Source organism: Tachyglossus aculeatus, chromosome 2 (assembly GCF_015852505.1).
Source record: "Tachyglossus aculeatus isolate mTacAcu1 chromosome 2, mTacAcu1.pri, whole genome shotgun sequence".
NCBI classification, from domain to species: Eukaryota; Metazoa; Chordata; class Mammalia; order Monotremata; family Tachyglossidae; genus Tachyglossus; species Tachyglossus aculeatus.
This window is the reverse complement of record NC_052067.1, coordinates 68,839,135-68,863,296: the sequence shown is the minus strand read 5'-3', so window position 1 is coordinate 68,863,296 and position 24,162 is coordinate 68,839,135. Positions and strand designations below refer to the sequence as shown.

Sequence of the window (24,162 nt, the reverse complement as noted above, 5' to 3'; positions counted from 1 at the left end):
GATAATACACTGAAATCGAATAGCGCTTTATTTTTCCAAAGATATCTCATTTTACCTGGACAAAGTCCCTGTGAGGCAGGGAGAGACAGGTAACTGTTATGCCATTTGACAGATCATCATCATCATTCGTATTTATTGAGCGCTTACTATGTGCCGAGCACTGTACTAAGCGCTTGGGAAGTACAAATTGGCAACATATAGAGACAGTCCCTACCCAACAGTGGGCTCACAGTCTAAAAGGGGGAGACACAGAACGAAACCAAACATACTAACAAAATAAAATAAATAGAATAGATATGTACAAGTAAAACTGGAGGAGGTGGGCCTTCAGTAATAACTGAAGTCACAGCGGTTAAGTGGCTGTCCCAGGTCACCCAGCAGGTCAAAGGCAGAGCTGGAACTCAAACTCCCTGGCTCCCAAGACGTTTCTCCTTTCCCTCGACTACGCTGCCTCAAAACGATGAGCCCTCCCTGATAAATCTTTCTGATACTCAAAATTAGCAATACGAAACTTAGCGGAATTTCAGTTGCGTTTCCACAGCTGACGCTTAGGGTGGCATGCAAAGTTAAAGACTTATCAGAAGAAGTTTGGGAATTTGCATGTACTGCTCTATGTTGCAGCATTTGCGGTATATATCAGCAGGACCCTGATTTGCTAAATCGGAAAACATCTCAAAGGGGAATACAATTCCTGAAACCGCTGCCGTGACTAGCGTTCCAGATGTTAGAGCCCGCTAGGGCTCCGGCAGACTCTTTTCCTCCACAGCCCAGGGAACTTCAGTCTCTCAAATGTTCCAAATCCCAGTCGAGCTTCAGCCCTGCTGAGGGAAATTAGTGAATGGAATTTGGGGAAGGTGGTTTATGCCATCTCTGGAATGCTTGTCTTTTCATTCCGTATTCAGGAAGGGGCGTCCTGAATTTCTGGAAAGATGTGATTTCAGTCCTAAAAGGTTATTCTGACGACGTGACACCTGTCCACGTGTTTTGCTTTGTTGTCTGTCTCCCCCTTCTAGACTGTGAGCCCGTTGTGGGGTAGGGACCGTCTCTATATGTTGCCGACTTGTACTTCATCATCATCATCATCATCATCAATCGTATTTATTGAGCGCTTACTGTGTGCAGAGCACTGTACTAAGCGCTTGGGAAGTACAAGTTGGCAACATCTAGAGACAGTCCCTACCCAACAGTGGGCTCACAGTCTAAAAGGGGGAGACAGAGAACAAAACCATACTAACAAAATAAAATAAATAGAATAGATATGTACAAGTAAAATAAATAAATAAATAGAGTAAGCGCTTAGTACAGTGCTCTGCACACAGTAAGTGCTCAATAAATAGGATTGAATGAATGATAAAGTCTCTAGTACTTGGCAGTTATTACTTAGGGCAGGTGACTCCGGGGCTGATGCTGATATTGCTTTCGTTCAACAAATTAGGCATTTTTAAAGGAATATCTACAGGCAAAACATTCTAAAGGATATTTCAAGTTGCAAGTTCTAAGTCCAAAATGTGACTAGGAATTTTACCCCGAGACAGCCCTGAAATATGCATTTTGAGAGCTGACACATCTGTCGGTCATCCTTTTACCGCATCTCAAGGCGCTCCTTTGAGTCATTTTTCTTCTGAAAAAAAGTACACTGTCCATTAAAAATGGCTTGTCTAAGACATGCAAATATTTTTTCCCCTAGAAAACTAAGTTCCTTATTTTCAAGCTGAGCTTGTCTTTTGACAGTTGAAGATTGCTCGGAGCAATTGTTCCAGCCCCCAAAACACACAGTGGGTGTTTAGGTAGGCTGGGAGGGAGGGAAGGCAGCCTCTGCCTTTCAATTGGCCTTAATGGGGGTGTGCCACTGTTCATTCCTTCATTCAATCATATTTATCGAGTGTTTACCGTGTGCAGAGTTCAGCGCTTAGAACAGTGCTTTGCACATAGTAAGCGCTTAACACCTACCAAAATTATTATTACTAAGCCATGGGAGAGTACAAAATAATAAACGGACACATTCGCGCCCCACAGTGAGCTTGCAGTCCTGAGGGGGAGACAGACGTTAATTTAAATAAATAAATTACCGATATGTAATTTACAGAAAAGTGCTGTGGGGCTGGGACGAGGCGGAGGGCGAATAACGGGAGCAAGTCAGGGTGATGCTAGACTGTGAGCCCACTGTTGGGTAGGGAATGTCTCTATATGTTGCCAACTTGTATTTCCCAAGAGCTTAATACAGTGCTCTGCACACAGTAAGCGCTCAATAAATACGATTGATATTTATTTTACTTGTACATTTTATTTCTTTTATTTATAAATATGCTATTTATTCTATTTCGTTAATATGTTTTGTCGTCTGTCTCCCCCCTTCTGGACTGTGAGCCCGTTGTTGGGTAGGGACCGTCTCTAGATGTGGCCAACTTGGACTTCCTAAGCGCTTAGTACAGTGCTCCGCACACAGTCAGCGCTCAATAAATACGATTGAACGAACGAATGAATACTATGGAATGAATGAATGAATTTCTCCTCCTCCATCTCCCCCACTCCCTGGGTGCGTTTGTTCGTATTCATTACTCCATTTATTATAGTGATGGCTTTACCATCATATATTACCTGGATATATGTTTGTGCATATATATTATTCTATTTATACATATTTATTCTATTTTGTTAATATGTTTTGTTGTCTGTCTCCCCGCTTGTAGACCGTGAGCCCGCTGTTGGGTAGGGACCGTTTCTAGATGTTGCCAACTTGTACTTCCCAAGCACTTAGTACAGTGCTCTGCACACAGTAAGCGCTCAATAAATACGACTGATGATGATGATGATTGATTGATGCAGAAGGGAGTGGGAGGAGATGAAAGGAGGGCTTAGATTTCTCTATTTTTATTCCCTGCCCGGCCTCCAACAGTGAGTGTGCTTTCTGGGGGTTTGTTTCTCCCCTGCTTCCTAAGCATTCGGAGAGCAGAGAAACAGCGTGCTACTGGAAGGGACACAAGCCTGAGAGCCCTAATCTTGGCTGTGTCATTTGTCTGCCGTGTGACCTTGGGCAAGCCATTTAACGTCTCTGTGCCTCAGTTCCCTCATCTGAAAAATGGGGATTAGGACTGTGAACCCCACGTGGGACAACCTGATCAGCTTATATCTACCCCAGTGCTTAGAACAGTACTTGGCACATAGTAAGTGCTTAACAAATACCATTATTATTATTATTCAGTTACCTCATCTGTACAAATGGGGATTATGACCCCCATTGGAGAAGCAGCGTGGCTCAGTGGAAAGAGCACGGGCTTTGGTTCAAATCCCGGCTTTGCCAATTGTCAGCTGTGTGACTTTGGACAAGTCACTTCACTTCTCTGTGCCTCAGTGACCTCATCTGTAAAAACGGGGATTAAGACTGTGAGCCCCCCGAGGGACAACCTGATCACCTTGTAACCTCCCCAGCGCTCAGAACAGTGAAAGCACATAGTAAGCGCTTAATAAATGCCATCATTATTATTATTATTACGATGACCGTGAGACCCATGCGGGACAGGCACTGTGTCCAACCTGACTACATGGTACCTCAGTGCTTAATACAGTCAGTCGATCGTATTTATTGAGCGCATACTGTGTGCAGGACACTGCACTAGGAGCTTGGGAGAGTATCAATCGTATTTTCATCAATCGTATTTATTGAGCGCTTACTGTGTGCAGAGCAGTACAATACAACAGTACAACAACAATATAACAGACACATTCTTTGCCCACGATGATCTTAGAGGCTAGAAGTACAGTGTCCGGCACATAGTAAGCGTTAACCGATGCCACAAAAAGAAAAAGCACATCCCACCTCGGAGCAAATAAGGCTTTTTACTTACAGAGGAGTGTAGAGGCTGGTCCTTCGTGCCGCTAGGTCCAATGAGAGAGCTTAGCCAGTGAACGGCGGAGTCGACCCACAGCCGCACGGCAATCTCCAGATTGAGCAAAAATGATCTCAAGAGGAAGTGAGGCCCGCATTTATAGGCTTAACTGATGTTCACTAAAAGCAAGAGAAAGCAAATAAACACAGGGTGGCAAACAAGTGTTGTGTGGCAGTTACCGGCCCTCATGCCGGCGCTTTACTTCCTTATCTCTCTGGCACAAACTCAACCGCAGAAGTTGTACTTTGGCTGCAAAAAAAGGGAGAAAATACAAGAGGAGAGCTGGAAAGTCTCAACTTCGGCCTGCGTCAGGGAGACGGAGTTCAACGGTCACTTGCAAAACTGACCAGTTCGCAGCAATGCCAGGCTGCGCCGACGCTTTGCCCGCCAAAATGGGGACTCGGCAGCGGTTGACTCAACCGACAAACCCTCCTGAAATTCTGAGAATCGCAGTCTTGGGTGTCAGCTTCTGCTCAGAGTCCCAAGAAGAGAATGACAGGTATGGGCTCTGCGACTGAAAGAAATGATGGAACTGGAAGGGGGTGGAGACGCGTGACGGGGGTCAGGCCGGGGACAAAGAAAGTGAAGCCACTGGTCCTACGGGTCTGGTCTACCAGCAGGACAGACAAGCGATTAATTCACAATGGTTCCTGGCAGTGAAGTTAAAACAAAGGTTGTGGGCACTCTCTGGAGCTCAAAAGGAGCCAGAACGAACCGGGGTGGGAGGACAGCGTAGGAGAACACAGGGATATTACACACCCAGTTCTCCTATATGTTATTGCAAAGCTTTATGTTAAGGAAAACTCGCACTGAAACACTCCAATGCGTGTCTCACACGCACACACAGTTCTTCTGAAAATGCAATGCACTTGGCCCAAAATAAGCTTGCACTGTCAGAAGAACGCTCCCTAACTCAGACACATTTTAGCCAAAATACGGATTAAAAAACCACGCATTGTGCCAGAACTGGGCGTGTTTGAAAAAATCTTATAAAACACGCTCCTGCCCACTGACTCTTCAGCCTCTCACTGGGATTTAGAGAGTTGTTCAAAAGAACTCGTCTCTTCCATGTGCCAAATGGCAGGTACTCCCCAATTCACCTGGAAGTTGCCTCTCCAGAAACGCTTCCCCATCAGATGACAGCAGACGAGTAATGCCAGAGGAGGGGCTCTAGCAGACCCCTGAAAGGTTCACATCCAAACCTACCTGGGTGACTGAGGTGGTTATTGCCAACATCAAAATAATTTATTGTGACCACCACAGGTTTGGGAGTCAGAAGGTCATAGGTTCTAATCCTGGCTCCACCACTTGCCTGCTGCGAGACCCTGGGCAAGTCACTTCACTTCTCTGGGCCTCAGTTATCTCATTTATTCATTCATTCATTCATTCGTACTTATTGAGCGCTTCCTGTGTGCAGGGCACTGTACTAAGCGCTTGGAAAGTCCAAGTTGGCAACCTATAGAGACGGTCCCTACCCAACAGCGGGCTCACAGTCTAGAAGGGGGAGACAGACAACAAAACAAAACATATGAACGAAATAAAATAAATGGAATAAATATGTACAAAATGGGGATTGAGACTGTGAGCCCCATGTGGGACAGGGACTGTGTCCAACCCGATTTGCCTGCCCAACCTCAGCTCTTAGTATGGCTCCTGGCACATAGTCGATGCTTAACAAATACCATTATTATTATTATTAATACTATCAATCAATAGTCTTTACTTAGTACCTTCTCAGTCCAAAGTCCTGAAGCAGGCACTTGGAAGACTCTGTGCCTGCACTCAAGGAGCTCACAATCTAGTGGGGGAGATCAAATTGTTCGACAAAGTCCAAGTTGGCAACATATAGAGACGGTCCCTACCCAACAGCGGGCTCACAGTCTAGAAGGGGGAGACAGACAACAAAACAAAACATATGAACGAAATAAAATAAATGGAATAACTATGTACAAAATGGGGATTGAGACTGTGAGCCCCATGTGGGACAGGGACTGTGTCCAACCCGATTTGCTTGTCCAACCTCAGCTCTTAGTATGGCGCCTGGCATATAGTCGACGCTTAACAAATACCATTATTATTATTATTATTATTAATACTATCAATCAATAGTCTTTACTTAGTACCTTCTCAGCCCAAAGTCCTGAAGCAGGCACTTGGAAGACTCTGTGCCTGCACTCAAGGAGTTTACAATCTAGTGGGGGAGATCAAATTGTTCGACAAAGTCCAAGTTGGCAACATATAGAGACGGTCCCTACCCAACAGCGGGCTCACAGTCTAGAAGGGGGAGACAGACAACAAAACAAAACATATGAACGAAATAAAATAAATGGAATAAATATGTACAAAATGGGGATTGAGACTGTGAGCCCCATGTGGGACAGAGACTGCGTCCAACCCGATTTGCTTGTCCAACCTCAGCTCTTAGTATGGCTCCTGGCACATAGTCGACGCTTAACAAATACCATTAATATTATTATTATTAATACTATCAAGCAATAGTCTTTACTTAGTACCTTCTCAGTCCAAAGTCCTGAAGCAGGCACTTGGAAGACTCTGTGCCTGCACTCAAGGAGTTTACAATCTAGTGGGGGAGATCAAATTGTTCGACACGAGGGCTGTATTTAGTTTCATTTAAGGAAAAAACGCGGGTCTCTCCTAAAGCTTGGAGTTTGGCCCCAGTTGCCATTCGAAGGGCTCTTGCCAAGGCTGCAGGCTTGTGAGGCAGGGAGGATGGTGATGCCGTTTACAGTGATGGGAAAGAAAGTCAAGGGGAGGACAGGGTTTGGGTGGGAAGATAAGGAGCTCTGTTTTGGACATGTTCAGTTTGAGGTGTTGGTGGGACATCAAAGGAGAAATGTTCTGAAGGCGGAAAAAAGTGTGAGATGGCAGAGAAGGAGGGAGATCAGGGCTGGAGAGGTAGATTTGGGAATCAACTGCAAAGAGATGGCAGCTGAAGCCATAGAAGCAGCGTGGCTTAGTGGAAAGAGCACAGTCTTGGGAGTAGGAAGATGTGGGTTCTAATCCGGCCACTTGCCTGCTGTGTGACCTTGGGCAAACCACTTGTCTTCTCAGTCACCTCATCTGTAAAACGGGAATTAAGACTGTGAGCCCCAGATGGGAAAAACCTCATTACCTTGTATCTACCTCTTTAGAACAGTGCTTGGCACATAGCGCTTAACTAATACCATTATTACTGTTATTACTGTAATTATTAAGGAGAGATTATTACTGTTATTACTATAATTTTTAAGGAGAGAGATCAGGGCTGGAGATGTAAATTTAGGAATCATCTGCATTCATTTCATTCATTCATTCAATCGTATTTACTGAGCGCTGACTGTGTGCGCAGCACTGTACTAAACGCTTGGGGAGTACAAATCGGCAACATATAGAGACGATCCCTACCCAACAACGGGCTCACGGTCTAGAAGGGGGAGACGGACAACAAGTAGACGGGTGTCAATGCCATCAGAATAAACAGAATTATAGCTATATACACATCATTGATCTGCACAGACATCACATGCACTGTGCATAGCACAGTACTCGGCAATGGGGTTATACGAAGAAGATCGCAACTTACGATAGCCCGTGCCCAGGAGGAGCTTACAGTCTGGAAGGTGGGAGGAGAAAGAGAGGGAGAAACAGAAATAATCAATCAATCAATCGTATTTATTGAGCACTTACTGTGTGCAGAGCACTGTACTAAGCGCTTGGGAAGTCCAAGTTGGCAACATATAGAGACAGTCCCTACCCAACAGTGGGCTCACAGTCTAAAAGGGGGAGACAGAGAACAAAACCAAACATACTAACAAAATAAAATAAATAGAATAGATATGTACAGGTAAAATAAATAGAGTAATAAATATGTACAAACATATATACATATATACAGGTGCTGTGGGGAAGGGAACTAACCAACATATGAGCTCACACACCCAATTTGAGCTAGACCCTGCCGGGGCAGCCTTCTGATGCCACTCTTCCTTCTTCATCCCCACTTCCACATCCGGTAAGCCCCAATATCCCAATGACGCTGAGGCAAAATTTAAATCAATCTGTTGGCAGGCTTGATAGGTTTGGTTGGGAAAGAGGATGTGACAACTGGCTGAAGTGAACTTTGGGGGTTATCTGTGCTTAGTACAGTGCTCTGCACACAGTAAGAGCTCAATAAATATGATTGATTGATTGATTGATTGATCTGTGGCTTCTCCACCCCCATCCTCCATTAGCACAGCCAACTCAACTTCAACACCCCAGGAACACGGAAAAACCGACTTTACATAACTCAAGATCATCATCATCAATTGCATTTATTGAGCACTTACTATGTGCAGAGCACTGTACTAAGCGCTTGGGAAGTACAAATTGGTAACATATAGAGACAGTCCCTACCCAACAGTGGGCTCACAGTCTAAAAGATCAATCGGTTCAGATTGGGGCAAGGGCAGGGAATAGGCCTTCCCAGACTGAGCCCCCTTTTTCCTCTCCTCTTCCCCATCCCCCCCGCCCTACCTCCTTCCCCTTCTCACAGCACCTGTATATATATATATATATATATATATATATATATATATATATATATATATGTACCGATTTATTACTCTATTTATTTTACTTGTACATACTTACTATTCTATTTATTTTGTTAATGAGGTGCATTTAGCTTTAATTCTATTTGTTCTGACGACTTGACACCTGTCTACATGTTTTGTTATCTGTCTCCCCCTTGCAGACCGTGAGCCCCTTGTTGGGTAGGGACCGTCTCTCTATGTTGCCGACTTGTACTTCCCAAGCGCTTAGGACAGTGCTCTGCGCACAGTAAGCACTCAATAAATATGATTGAATGAATGAATCCAAAGCCATCTTACACCTAAAACCCAATGAAAATGAACTGGATCATTTAAGGGCTCTTCCACTAAGGTTTCCAGGGATATAACCAAGAAGGAGCGCAGCCTGATGGATAGAGAACGGGGCTGGGAGTCAGAAGGACCCGGGTTCTAATCCCGGCTCTTCCACTTGTCTGCTGTGTGACCTTGGGCAAGTCACTCCACCTCTCTGGGCCTCAGTTACCTCGTCTGCGAATGCACCAGCATTCAGTGACGCCGCTGTAATACTTGTTTTGCCTAAAATTATGGTTCTCCTCTAGGATGGCCTATTTCCATCTCATCTGTCTTAGTGCGTAAGCAACCCACAATATTTATTGGGACAACCCACAATATTTATTACTCTATTTATTTATTTATTTTACTTGTACATATCTATTCTATTTATTTGATTTTGTTAGTATGTTTGGTTTTGTTCTCCATCTCCCCCTTCTAGACTGTGAGCCCACTGTTGGGTAGGGACTGTCTCTATATGTCGCCAACTTGTACTTCCCAAGCGCTTAGTACAGTGCTCTGCACCTAGTAAGCGCTCAATAAATACGATTGATGATGATGATGACAACCTGATCACCTTGTAACCTCCCCAATTTGTTGCCAATTTGTACTTCCCAAGCGCTTAGTACAGTGCTCTGCACCTAGTAAGCGCTCAATAAATACGATTGATGATGATGATGATGACAACCTGATCACCTTGTAACCTCCCAAGCGCTTAGTACAGTGCTCTGCACCTAGTAAGCGCTCAATAAATACGACTGATGATGATGATGATGATGACAACCTGATCGCCTTGTAACCTCCCCAGCGCTTAGAACAGTGCTTTGCACATAGTAAGCGCTTAACAAATACCACCATTATTATTATTATTATTATTATTATCCTCCACGTTGCTGCGGGGTGCTCAGTAAGTAGCAGATCAACAGTGGCAGAGTGGGGGAAGAAAAGAAACCCCAGCCCTCACTACCACCACCAGAGAGAACCACTGGAGCCTCATCCATCTAAAGGGCAGGGTAAGGAGGGGATGCAGTCGGCACCCTCATCCTTCTACGGCAAGTACACGCGTGCACGCAATCGGAGGGACACGGGGAGACCGCCACTTTCTTCTACTTGTACACGTGTTCTGCACTGAGTCCCGGGAGACCCATAACTTCTATTTTTAGAAATGTCAACGCAAGAATCAGTCCCAACCACAACCCCCGCCGCCTCCGGCCTGCTTTAACAGCCTTCGCCCTCCGCAAACGTTCCCCCGAGTTGGTTTTTGTCACTGAAGAGGACACCCGTGGGGCAATTTTATCAATGGGCGCCCGGCCCCCATTCAGCCACACTCGGGTGCCGGGGGGAGGGTGTCGGCGGATTGGGTTTTTTTGTTCCTTAAAAACCTAGAATGGTTTCTTTACACAGTGGATGCTTCCGTATTGCGGGTCCCAACCACACCAAACACGTCCAAAGACCACCCCGCCGGGGGCAGACGCTTTCCTGCTTGTCGCCTTTAGTTGCTGTTTGAGTTTGTCCTTCCCCGCTCCTCTGCAAACAACCTCTTTTTCGCTCAGCAAGCCATCTGCTTAAAACCTCTGCACCCAGTAAGCGCTCAATAAATCCGATTGATTGATTATTTAAAACCTCCCTTCCACATTCACCACCAACTCCTTCCCGCTGCACTCTGCAGACAAACCCTCTCCCACAGTCCTCCCCTCCCTGGGTTGAAAACTCCTCTGATCTCTGCTTATTCATTCATTCATTCGCCAATTTGTGCTTCCCAAGCGCTTAGTACAGCGGTCTGCACATAGTGAGCACTCAATAAATACGATTGATGATGATTTATTGAGCGCTTACTCCGCTGTACTAAGCGCTTGGGAAGTCCAAGTTGGCAACAGATCGAGACGGTCCCTACCCGACAGCGGGCTCACAGTCGAGAAGGGGGAGACAGACGACAGAACCGAACATATTAACAAAATAAAATAGAATAAATATGTACAAATAAAATCAATAAATAGAGTAGGGCTTTGAAGGTCCTGCCTGAAGCAGAAGAGAAGCATGAGAAGGTAAGAGGAGAGGCAGGAGCTGGGCGGTGACATGGCTCAGTGGAAAGAGCCCGGGCTTTGGCGTCAGAGGTCATGGGTTCAAATCCCGGCTCCGCCAATTGTCAGCTGTGTGACTTTGGGCGAGTCACTTCACTTCTCTGGGCCTCAGTTCCCTCATCCGGAAAATGGGGATGAAGACTGAGCCCCCCGAGGGGCAACCTGATCACCTTGCTACCTCCCCAGCGCTTAGAACAGTGCTAACAGAACAGTAGAGAAGCAGCGTGGCTCAGTGGGAAAGAGCCCGGGCTTTGGAGCCAGAGGTCATGGGTTCAAATCCGAACTCCGCCAATTAGCTGTGCGACTTTGGGCAAGTCACTTCACTTCTCTGGGCCTCAGTTACCCCATCTGTAAAATGGGGAGGAAGACTGTGAACCCCTCCGTGGGACAACCTGATCATCTTGTAACCTCTCCAGCGCTTAGAACAGTGCTTTGCACATAGTAAGCGCTTAATAAATGCCATCATTATTATTATTATTTGCACATAGTAAGCGCTTAACAAATGCCATCATTATTGTTATTATTATTATTATTATTCTCCACAGAGTAGGCACTTAACAAATACCACAATTACTACTGTCATTATCATATAGTTTTACAAATCACTCCTTCCCACCAACCCTTCTTCCAACGGCCCCCGAACTCGGTAAAGTCGGAGCCCACTGTTGGGTAGGGACTGTCTCTATATGTTGCCAACCTGTACTTCCCAAGCGCTTAGTACAGTGCTCTGCACACAGTAAGCGCTCAATAAATACGATTGATTGACGCATGGACCGACAAACTGCTGACCCCACCCCAGTCTGGCTCCCTGAATGAATTGCACCGCCCCCACACCCTCCTTTAAATCCCCACTGACTGCTGATAATAATTAGAATAATAATAGTAATTACAGTATCTGTTAAGCGCTTACTATTTGCCAGACACTGTACCAAGCGCTGCGGTGGACACAAGCAAATCGGGTTGGACACGGTCCCAGTCCCACGTGGGGCTCCCGGTCTTAATCCCCATTTTACCGATGAGATCGCCGAGGCCCGGAGAAGTGAAGTGACTTGTCTAAGGTCACACAGCAGGCTAGTGGCGGAGCCGGGATTAGAACCCGTGACCTCCGACTCCCAAGCCTGGGCTCCGTCCATTATGCCACGTTCTCCGGCCCACAAGTACCTTTTCTCCCGGGCAAACTGGGCTGGTAAAGCTGCACGTCAGGACGTCAGGCTGGGCGGTGGCATTCCTTGTGTCGCGCTGTCTCCGTCATCCCACTTTACCATTCCCGCCCATGCTCTCCAGCTTGAGATCTCAATGCCGCTGTCCCAACTCCTTCCTTTAGCTGCCCCCTCCTCACCGGCGGGAGAATCCAGAAAACTGGAACGCCACACCACGGTAGAGGCCAAATCCCCAGTCCTAAAGTGGGGTGTCCTCCTCCTTTCCTTCAGCCGGTTCCAAAGGTTCTTTACACAATCCAGGTCAGTCCACAGGCACGTGCTAAAGGTTGCTAGAGAAAGAGGAGATAAAACCCTAGGGAGTACTTTGTGACACATTTCAGTCATTAAGCAACTTTTCCTGTAAACTCAACGCATGATTTCCCCTAAGCACTAAGGGGGAAAAGAGGTTTGTTTTCTTTTTCAGAGAACGAGAACTAGACGAGAGGACGGTGCCAGCAATAATGAAACATCACTTATGGCGACGAAGGGAAAAAAGATACATGACCCGACGGGCACCTGCTGAGATCACGGTGCATGTGTGGGTTACGTTACGCAGGGCCCTAGAACAACAGACGATCCTCTATCCAGAACAAAACAGTGCTTTGCACATAGTAAGCGCTTAACAAATACCATTAGTATTATTATTATTATTTCCACATTTCTTTCTGTTCCTCTCACATCATCAGAAATTTTGCTGCAGGGCAAAATGCAGTTGAGGCAACTTACGGCGGTACGGAAAGTCTTCTCTGCCCTTTTCGGGATCAGCACGGAGTAAAGGCATAGTATTAATTCAGGACACTTGCATATTCTCTAGACTGTAAGCTCATTGTGGGCAGGGAATGTGCCTACCAACTCCTCTAGACTGTAAGCTCGTTATGGGCAGGGAACATGTGATTGAATGAATGAATGAATGAATGATGGCATTACCATCATATACTACCTGTATATATGCTTGTGCATATTTATTACTGTATTTGTTTTACTTGTACATATTTATTCTATTTATTTTATTTTGTTAATACGTTTTGTCGTCTGTCTCCCCCCTTCTAGACTGTGAGCCCCCTGTTGGGTAGGGACCGTCTCTAGATGTCGCCGACTTGGACTTCCCAAGCGCTTACTACAGTGCTTTGCACTCAGTCAGCGCTCAATAAATGCGAATGAATGAATGAAAAGCCCTACTGAGAGCTCACCTCCTCCAGGAGGCCTTCCCAGACTGAGCCCCCTCCTTCCTCTCCCCCTCCTCCCCCTTGCCTTACCTCCTTCCCCGCCCCATAACACCTGGATATACGTATATACGTTTGTACAGATTCATTACTCTACTTATTTTACTTGTACATATTTAGTATTCTATTTATTTTATTTTGTTAATATGTTTTGTTTTGTTGTCCGTCTCCCCCTTCTAGACTGTGAGCCCACTGTTGGGTAGGGACCGCCTCTATATATTGCCGACTTGTACTTCCCAAGCGCTTAGTACAGTGCTCTGCACACAGTAAGCGCTCAATAAATGCGAATGAATGAATGTCCGCTAATTCTGTCGCACTGTGCCTTCCCCGACGCTCAGAACAATGCTCCGCACCTTGTAGACACTTCATAAATACCATTGATTGTACTTTCACAAGTGTTTAGTAAAGTGCTCCATACATAGAGAGTGCTCAACAAATAAAATTGATTGATACCCGTTCTGCCATTTTCTCGCTATTATCCCCCTCGACTGCAGAACTCACAGGTCAGGTACTATTTGCCTCTATTTGAGTGATGGCTGTGGAGGCAAGTCGAACCATGAAAACCCGTAACAGTGGGTGGTCTAGGGCTTCTCCCCGCCACGGGCAGGGGCCTCGCTCTTCCCACAATCGTATTTATTGAGCGCTTACTGTGTGCAGAGCACTGTACTAAGCTCTTGGAAAGTACAAGTTGGCAACATATAGAGACAGTCCCTACCCAACAGTGGTCTCACAGTCCGCAGGACTCTTGAGCCTCCAGGGATCACGTCTACCAACTCTGTGGTACTGTACTTTCCCAAGCGTTTAGTACAGTGCTCTCCACACAGTAAGCACTCAATTACCAATGCTGAATTCCTTCAAATGTTTTTATTCAAGGTTTAATATGCACCCACGGGGGCCAGGCCATGCATAATATCCCTTGATTTCTATATTTTCTGGTTAAAAACTACTTGCTCACCCCCCTCCACATCAAATAGAAACTCCTTGCCATCAGGTCTGAGGCACTCAGTCAGTTTGCTCCCTCCTCTATTACCTCACTGATTTCTTACAACAACCCAACCCACACATTTCGCTCCTCTAATGCCAACCTACTCAACTATCAAGCCACCTGCCCCTCGCCCACATTCCCCCTCGGTTCTGGGACTGAGTACAGTGCTAAGCGCTCAGTACAGTGCTCTGCACACAGTAAGCGCTCAGTAAATACGATTGATTGATTGGAACTCCCTCCCCTTTCATATCTGCCAGTCTCTCCACCTTCAAAACCCTCTTAAAATCAAATCTCTTCCAAGAGGCTTCCTTGACCCATTACTCACTTCCCCCTGATAGCTTTCCCTTCTGCCTCGCCCATGTACTTGGATCTGTGAGATTATTTATTTATTATTTATTTATTCTACTTGCACATATCTATTCTATTTATTTTATTTTGTTAATATGTTTAGTTTTGTTCTCTGTCTCCCCCTTCTTGACTGTGAGCCCACTGTTGGGTAGGGACTGTCTCTATATGTTGCCAACTTGTACTTCCCAAGCGTTTAGTACAGTGCTCTGCACACAGTAAGCACTCAATAAATACGATTGATTGATTGATTAAGACCAATAATAATATTACTTAAGCGCTTACGATGTGCCAAGTGCTGTACTAAGCACTGGGGTAGATAAAAGATCATCAGGTTGGACCCAATCTGTCTCACATGGGGCTCACAGTCTAAGAAGGAGGGAGTTGGATTTAATGCACATTTTACAGATGAGGAAACTGAGGCACAAAGCAGTGGCTTGCCCAAGTAACTTAACCCCTTTAAGCACTTGATATTCATCCCACCCCCAGCCCCACAGCACTTACATTCATATCTGTAATTTATTCTAATGTCTGTCTCCCCCTGTGAGTTGCAAGCTTCTTGCGGTAAGGGATCGCGTCTACGAACTCTGTTGTAGCGCACCCTCCCAGACAGTGAACACTCCATGTATACCACTGCTTGAATAAAACATTTTCCCATTTTAAACCCTGAAGAGAGTAAAATGGACTTTCAGAGGGAGCCCAGGCAGTCCTGGTTTGAGGTGGACCCGTAGCACTTGGAACAATTCTAAATTTACACCGCTTCGGTTTTACGTCACGTGGGTTTAATTTTATAATGCCAGTACCCATTTCCCCACTCCTCAAAAACCTCTAATGGTGGCCCATTCTTCATCAATCGTATTTATTGAGCGCTTACTATGTGCAGAGCACTGTACTAAGCGCTTGGGAAGTACAAATTGGCAACATACAGAGACAGTCCCTACCCAACAGTGGGCTCACAGTCTAAAAATCACATCAAGCAGAAACACTGCGACGTTGGCTGTGAGGCGGCAGTCAGTTCTCTCACCCCTCCTTATCCTCCTCCCACCTCTCCCACTGCATCCCAGCTGGTGTTCTCCGCCCCTCTCAAACCAACCTGCTCACTGTGCTTTGTTCTCATCTCTCTCGCTGTTGACTTCGGGCTCCCACCCTCCCTCACGCCCGGAACCGGCTCCCCATTCCCATCCGGCAGACTACTGCTCCCGCCACCCTGAAATCCCTTCTGAAATCACCTCTTCTCCAGGAAGCTTGCCTAGATTCGCCTCTCATCTCCTGACCCTGTTTAATCTCTACATCGGCCCTCTTTCATCCCCTAAGCAGTTAGATCATCATCCATCTCCAGCCCGGTAACACTCTGCACGTATCTTGAAACCGTTGCTTCCTCCTACTGCAATTTATTTTAGCGTGTGCTTCCCTCATTATTTCCTCCTCTCCTCCTTGACGGCAAGGAACACGTCTACATACTCTGTTGCACTCTCCCAGGCACTTGGTTCAGTGCTCTACACAGATTAATCAATACTGTAGATTTATTAGTCTAAGGCACTAGTCTTAGGGCACATTCATTCATTCAATCGTATTTATTGAGCGCTTCCTGTGTGCAGAGCACTGTACTAAGCGCTTGGGAAGGACATCCCGGCTCTGCCACATGTCTGCTGTGTGATCTTCACTTCCCTTCTCTAAGCCTCAGTTACCTCATCTGTAAAATGGGGATTAAGACTGTGAGCCCCATGTGGGACAACCTGATCACCTTGTATCCCCCCCAGCGCTTAGAACAGTGCTTTGCACATAGTAAGCGCTTCACAAATGCCATTATTATTATTTTTATTATTACAAGTTGGCAACATATAGAGACGGTCCCTACCCAACAGAGGGCTCACAGTCTAGAAGGGGGAGACAGAGAACAAAACACGTGGACAGGTGTCAAGTCACCAGAATAAAAAGAATAAAGCTGGATACCCATCATTAACAAAATACATAGAATAGTAAATATGTACAAGTAAAATAAATAGAGTAATAAATCTGTACAAACATATATACAGTTGCCGTGGGGAGGCAAAGGAGATAGGGCAGGGCACAGGCAAGGGGCAGAAGCAAGAATGGGAGAGAGTACAGGCTAGAAGGCCAGAAGTTACTGGGACTGAGGCAAAGCATTCATTTTACTTCTCATGAAGTGGAAAAAAAACCTGTGCTTCACTATCGTGGAACCTCTCACTAAAAACAAATTCACAAGTTCAGTTATATTATTCCTCTATGACTGAGCTTGCAATTCTAGGCAATTTGGGTAAAAACATGAGAAAAATGGTACCGACAGTGCTGCACCTTGAGACGCAGTTTTCAGGAACCAGTTGTGCCATACGCCCGAGGACTGATACAGTGCCTTTCTAGACTGTGAGCCCACTGTTGGGCAGGGACTGTCTCTATATGTTGCCGACTTGGACTTCCCAAGCGCTTAGTACAGTGCTCTGCACACAGTAAGCGCTCAATAAATATGATTGATTGATTGGATTGATTGCCTTTCTGCCCTTAGCCTCGGAGTACTTCCGCCCTCATTTTCTGAATAGAAAAACCGAGGTAAATGGACCCGTTTCATCCCGAGGTTTCAAACCGCAGAGGCAGGAACAGAATTTAGGACTGCGTCCTCCTCTAATCGCTAGATCTCAAGTGGAAAAGCTTAGTCAAAAAATGGCTCACATAATGCAATTAAGGAATGTTCAAAACTGTCACCTTCCCTCCCTTGTCTTGTGCCGTCATCTCCGACCCACGGTGACTCCATGGGCACATCTCTTCCGCCACGCCCCACCTCTCTATGCGATCGATCCCGTAGCGGATCCACAGTTTCCTTGGTAAAAATATGGAAGTGGCTTTCCACTTCCATAATGGAGACTGGGAGAGTACTGGAAACTCTCCAGGTGCGATCCTGAGAGGGGCTTTCCTCACTCCCTAAATTCATTCACGAATGAATATGCACAGGCCAAGACACCAAAAAGCCCTCTACACAGGCAATGATGGAGCAGCGTGGCCCGGCAGAATGAGCACAAGCCTGAGAGTCAGAGGACCTGGGTTCTAATAATCCCAGCTCTGCCACTTGCCTGTTGGGCCTCAGTTTCCTCATCTGTAAAATGGGAATTAAACACCTGTTCACCCTCCCCCTGAAGCTGTGAACCCCACGGAAGACAGGGACTGCCTCTCATTCCTTCAATCTACCCTGGCGCTTACTACAGTGCTTGGCACAGAGTTAGCACTTAAATCCACTAGTATTATTCCTTCATTCACTCAATCATATTTATTGGGCGCTTACTGGGTGCAGAGCACTGCTCTAAACACTTGGGAGAGTGCAATAAAACAATAAACACATTCCCTGCCCACATCATCATAAAGCAGCACGGTGGAGCGGATAGAGCACAGGCCTGGGAATCAGGACACGGGTTCTAATCACAGCTCTGCCGCTCGTCTGCTGTGTGACCGTGGGCAAGCCACTTCACTTCTCTGTGCCTCGGTAACATCTGTGAAATGAGACTGGAGCCCCACGTAAGACAAGGGACCGTGTCCAACCTGATTTGCTGTATGCACCCCACTGTTTCGTACAGTGCCTGCCTCATATTAAGCGCTTAATACCATAATAATAATTATTGTTATTATTAAGAGATGGCCGAAGGGAGACGGGAGAGGTGCAGGAAGTATATCTGGTATAGACGCCATTTCTAATATACCGTGGCTATAGGAAGAACTTGAGGTTATTCCAGAGGAAATGGTTTTTTTACCTGTAACTTGGGTTATGTTCTCCACGGCAGGTGAATATCACCGGGTGCTTCTGGCCACCTTTAAGGATCGTTAACTTCAGGAGTTAGTTGTTTGAGCCAGGGAGGTCACTGACTCTCTTTAGCCTTCTCCTTCAGGAGGCACCCTGAAGCTCTTTCATCCATTCCTCAGTTTCTTGATGGTCTTCGGAGAGACGGCGTGCCGGGCCAGGCCAGAGTCTGGGAAGGGGCACCGGAAGAGAAAGAGTGAGAGAAAACAGCACGAAGAGCTGGATTGCGTAGGAATGAAGGCAAATGGCAAGGAAAGAGGGGAAAAATAGACAAAGCGTGCCCTCTCCTCCCTCTCAATCGCCCTCAAGATGACTTAATCCTACCTCAAGGGGATGGCAAGGGAGGCGACGCTCCTTCGTGGTTCCGACTTCTTTAAGGAACTGCTGTTTCAGGCGAAAAGTTCCTGTCTCTCTAACCTTCATTATCTCTCCGGTGTCGGCCTCGGCGGCTTACTGTAAAGGGAAAGGAAGAGGATTCCAGAGGATCCCAAGAGCATCAAGAGGCAATTGGAAGGAAAAAGGTTCTAGGCCCAGCCCTGTCACTGGGCTGCTGAGTGGATTCAGACAACTCAACATTTCTATGACTCAGTTTCCTCACCTGAACAATGAGGATGATTTCTACCATACAGGGAAGTTATGAGGGCGAAATGAGACACTTATCATGAGAGCACTCTGAAATTGCTCCCTGATTCCACAGTATGCCACACGTCACCATTTTGTGCCTCACTGCTCCACGTGATTTTCCCACTTACTGTGATGTTTCCTTAACTAATAGTAAAATAATTCGCTTATCCCCAATGCTTCCTTACTTAGGAGGAAAATCTGATCCAGGCGGTTTTCCCTTCCCAACTGAACTGTGCTACTGAGTCCGCAAGAAGAACGGGAAAATCTGAATTCTTTAGGCAGGAAGCTTTGAAGAGGAAACGAGAAGGGAGAGAGGGGGGAAGAATCAATGCGACTGAAAAGATGCACAAAGAAAATGCAAAATCCTTTATTAATTCACCTATTAAAACGGCGGCGATCATCTTGAACATCCATATAACCCAAGAGAAATAAATCAAGCATGCTGGTGGCAGGAATGGTATTTAACTGCTTTGATTCAGTGACTGAAGAGCTGCTCTGATAGCTCCAGGGAGTTGGAGGGTGCAGTAGGGCTTTCCTATAGGTGTTCTGGGACCGATCTGTCCGGGAGATTTTGACAGGTGCCACTATCTTGGAATTTATTGTGTGGGAGTAGTAGGGTCCCTTGTTTGGAGGCAAGTCCACCCACAAATGGGGCCATCAAAGGTGGGGGCCAACAGTTCAGAAAATCCACCAGCAGGACGATGACAGACACGGGATTAGAATTCATATACCAGCCACCTTCTTCCACGTCCTTTTTCCTCATCTGTTCTTAGATCGTTCTTTGTCTTTGGACTTCTTAGGGGTTCTACTTCTGTCCCTCCTCTTCTCTCTCTCTCGGGGTTCTTCTTCGGCTCTGTCTTTAGATTTACCGTAGGCATGTCGTTTGTCTCTGTCCCGAGATCGGCTGCGACTGCGGCTTTGATGCCTGTTTTTCCTTTCACCTTTTCGTTTCTCCCGAAAACATTCCTCATCGTAGTTCCGGCGTCCCGGCTCTTTACCCGCGTCCTGGCGACATAACACGGGGAAGTAATCACGTGAGAAAAGACAGAACCGCTTACAACAGCAGATCTGGGTTCAGGATACAGCCTCCAAGAGTACCCCTGCTCAATAAACACCACTGACTGATTGGTTGATATGCATTCTTATCAGGAAATTAGTGTTATTCGATAATAAATTTGAACATTATCACAAAAGCTATTATACTTTTCTGTCTGATTGACATCGGCTAAGGGTATTGCAGTCTTATATATGGTTAGCACTTTTAGTATTCAATACTGAATATAGCTAGAGAAGCATGATATCAAAAGAGAAGCAGCATGGCCTACAGAAAAGAGCATGGGCCTGAGTTCTAATTCCAGGTCTGTCACTTACCTTCTGTGCCTCAGCTTTCTCATCAGTACAACAGAGAATACCTATTCTCCCACTGAGATTGAGCACCCCATACGCTGGGCACATAGTAAGTGCTTAAATACCACAATCATTATTATTATTATTATTTCTTTTGATTGTAAGTTACTTGAAGGCCAGGGATGTGCCTTTTGCTTCTGGTGTATTATTCCACTTCAAGGACTCAATAAATACCACTGAAATTACACACCAACGTTTGAAATTGGCGGCTGGAATGGTAAAACTCTGCTAGACTGTATGCTTCTTGAAGGCAGGGACCATGTCTGCAATAATTATGACATTTATTGAACACATATTATGTGCTAAGCACTGGGATGGAGACACTTATGGCATCAGACCCTGTCCCTAACCCAACTGGGGCTTACAATCTAACTTTTCCCCTTTCTACAGATGAGGAAACTACGACCTAGTAAGTTTAAGTCACTTACCCAAGGTCACAGAGTAGGCCAGTAGTGGAACTGGGACAAACCAGGGTTTCCTGACTCCAAGTACCCTAAGACAAGCTGTCTGTTTACCCTATTGCACTCATCTAAATGCTTTATGCTCTGCCCACAGTAGGAGCTCAATAAACACTACCGATCGTTTCAAGATTATGCACCTTCAAAGCAAAACTAATTCCAAAGACTTTTAGTATCCGTGGAAGGGTAATTTCTCGTCTGATATATGGGCACACTTGACAGAAACAGAAGTGAAAGTGGCTGAACTTCCCTGGAGAATCTTGTGAAGAAAATGGCTTCGCACAACAGGTGTAATATAGAGTCAAGCTAGAACGACCAAAGCAAAGAATGTTGGGACCAGAAGAAGTGCCAGAGAAATTAGGAGCATAAATCCAGCAAATTTATGAGGAAGCTATTTAACCATTCTTCCAAAGAGGAAATAACAGTAAATCTGAGACACTTCTCATTTACTAAAGAGCATCCACAGCTCCAAACAGAAGAAAACCAGGCCGAATGATTTCTTAGCACCCACGGCCTCCGTCAAATCAAGTGTCAGCAAAATGGAGCAAACAGACCCAATCACACAATTTCCTCTTAGTCCTTGGTGCTAACGATTTGCAGTCAGAAAAGGCTAAAGTATCTCCCCTATAAACACCCTGAATTTCCAAGAAAGAAGTGGGAATATATTAGTAAAGTGTTCACTAAATCACCTGACTTCATTCAGTAGAGATGCCCAAATAAAACAAAAAGAGATTTACAGTTTGCAGGTAGTTCGGCAACAAGGTATCACTCAAAAGGGCCCGTACAAAAATATTCCGACAACACCACTCCAGCCTTCCCATAAAAACTGACTACAAACCTTTCTCCTTTCTTCCTCCATCTTATGCTTGGGTTAAGCTAATCCTTTATTTTGGGCAATTTTGGCACAAGTCAATCATTCCACCCCACTAACAATTTCCCATATTAACTTAGAGAAGCAGCTTGGTGGAGTGCATAGAGCACAGGCTTGGGAGTCAGAAGGTCATGGGTTCCAATTCCGGCTCTGCCATATGTCTGCTGTGTGACCTTGGGCAAATCCCTTAGCTTCTCTGTGCCTCAGTTACCTCATTTGTAAAATGGGGATTGAGACTGTGAGCCCCATGTGGGACAAGGGATTGAATAACTTGTACTACCCCAGCACTTAGTAATAATAATAATAATAATAATGTTGGTATTTGTTAAGCACTTACTATGTGCCAAGCACCGTTCTAAGCGCTGAGGTAGATAGAAGGCAATTAGGTTGTCCCACATGGGGCTCACAATCTTAATCCCCATTTTACAGATGAGGTAACTGAGGCCCAGAGAAGTTAACTGACTTGCCCAAAGTCACACAGCTGACAAGTGGCGGAGCCGGGATTAGAACCCACAACCTCTGACTCCCAAGCCTGTGCTCTTTCCACCAAGCCACGCTGCTTCTCTTACTACAGTGTCTGGCACACAGTAAATGTTTAACAAGTACCATAATGATAATACTAATTATTATTATCATCAACTTACATCTCCATTTATCATTCAGATGGGACAGACCATGTTTTCATTTCATCATAAAAATTGTATTCTGCATCGGCCTCCTCAGTATTACAGTTTCTCTGTCAACAAAGCTCACCAACCAAGGGTTACTCTCTACACTTTCCACCCTTCTTCCTTCAACACTAAACCTGCCATGACTTTCACAGCAAAGCAAAGTATTTCCAAAATCCAACTTTTCCATTTCCCTGGCAAAAATCTCTCATTCGTAATCTCCGGCTTACTAAACCAACCTCTGACATTGCCTTTTGCTTCTCATTTCCCCTATCATCCCTGAGTGGAACAGATAAAAATTAACAAGGCACAAACTCAATAGGCCACGATCTCCAGCGGAAGGAACGGAAACATTCATTCAAGGGTCCGTTCCACGGGAAGGACGGCACCCTACACGTAAACATCGAAGGTGTCGTGGAGATGATCACAAAACACTTGACTGACTCGGGCTGGGGCTAAAAACTGATGATAAATTTGAAGGAAAGCAAGGTTACATACCAGTCCACACCAAGGCAACACTATCACAAATGAAGATCTTCACTGACTCCATGGAACCGTCACCTAGACTGAACACAGTCATATCAATGGTATTTATTGAGCACTTACTGTGTTCAGAGCACTGCACTGAGTACTTGGGAGAGTTTACACACGTTCTTGACCCCATAGAGGACAGTGAGACGAAATAGAGAACTGGATTAAGAGGTCCAACGAGCTTTTAGGAAGCTTTCAGAGTGTGGCAAGGAAGTGGAATCAGGCTGCAGACTAAATGCTACAATTCTGGCCTCTCAGGCTGAGCTCTCCCCGGGTCCTCACCTTGCCTACAGCAAGAAGGGCATGGAGAACTAGCAACACATGTGATTCAGGGCCATACGGACCAGAGGATATCATATAAGCAAACATCACTTTCATCTCTTTCAACTCAGAATGCGTCCACTCCTCCAAATTCTTCATCATCAGCCCCTCATCCACTACCTGGCCCCATGTTCCCGGTCTCCTCTGCAGAATTCTGGCTAGCAGGGTTCCTTGGTTCTCTTCATTTTCCAGTTTTCTTACATTTGCCTGTGTGGCGGAGCTATTCTAAATACTAATAATGCAAAAGAGCCAATCATAAAAGGAAATCCAAGACACTGCACTTATTGCTGATAAGCCCTTATTGCTAATAATTGCTAATAATAACATTGCTAATAAGACACTGCACAGACTCTTACAGATGCTCTTGTTGAAAATGAAAACGCTTAAAAAAATACAAACAACTCACTAGAATACCCAACAGAAATAGGAGGTGGAAAACTCGGATGATATATCTACTATATTCAAAGTATCCCAAGATGGTACCCAGAAAGCAGCAACAAAAAAAACGTTGTTTCACCCGACAAAAACTTATTTGAATCCGTGGGCTAGGATAAAACTTCAAAAGGGCGGCAAAAACCTAACTGGGCAGCAGTGTGGACTAGTGAATAGAGCACAGGCCTGGGAGTTGGAAGGACCTGGGTTCTAATCCCAGCTCCACCACTTAGCCGCTGTGTGACCTTGAGCAAGTCACTTCACATCTCTGTGACTCAATTACCTCATCTGGAAATTGGGGGCGAAGACTGTGGGCCCCAGAGAAGCAGCGTGGCCCAGTGGGAAGAGCACAGGCTTGGGAGTCAGAGGTCATGGGTTCTAATCCCGGCTCTGCCGCATGTCTGCTGTGTGACCTTGGGCACGTCACTTAACTTCTCTGAGCCTC

The 24,162-nt window shown here is 45.6% G+C and overlaps 2 protein-coding genes across 3 annotated transcripts in view; both read right to left on the bottom strand.

Annotated features, from left to right (window-relative positions):
* Window positions 1–18,506, bottom strand: part of ZC3H12D (zinc finger CCCH-type containing 12D) — a 58,981-nt gene extending 40,475 nt beyond the window's left edge. Inside the window, exons 1-3 of the mRNA XM_038760659.1 lie at window positions 18,359–18,506; window positions 12,010–12,337; window positions 3,846–4,006 (exon numbers count right to left, since the gene is read on the bottom strand). The gene's annotated coding sequence lies outside the window, so the exon portion shown is untranslated. The remainder of the gene's footprint in view (window positions 1–3,845; window positions 4,007–12,009; window positions 12,338–18,358) is intronic.
* The window catches only part of PPIL4 (peptidylprolyl isomerase like 4), a 45,953-nt gene continuing 40,290 nt past the window's right edge, over window positions 18,500–24,162 (bottom strand). Inside the window, exons 13-15 of one of the 2 annotated variants that reach the window (XR_005454917.1) lie at window positions 19,409–20,034; window positions 18,730–18,858; window positions 18,500–18,574 (exon numbers count right to left, since the gene is read on the bottom strand). Coding sequence is in view for 1 of the 2 variants with exons in the window: in XM_038760675.1 (XP_038616603.1) it covers window positions 19,789–20,034 (246 nt within the window). In the remaining variant the exon portion in view is untranslated. Of the gene's footprint in view, window positions 18,575–18,729; window positions 18,859–19,380; window positions 20,035–24,162 lie in introns of those variants that run through there. The other variant, XM_038760675.1, reaches the window with a different exon arrangement.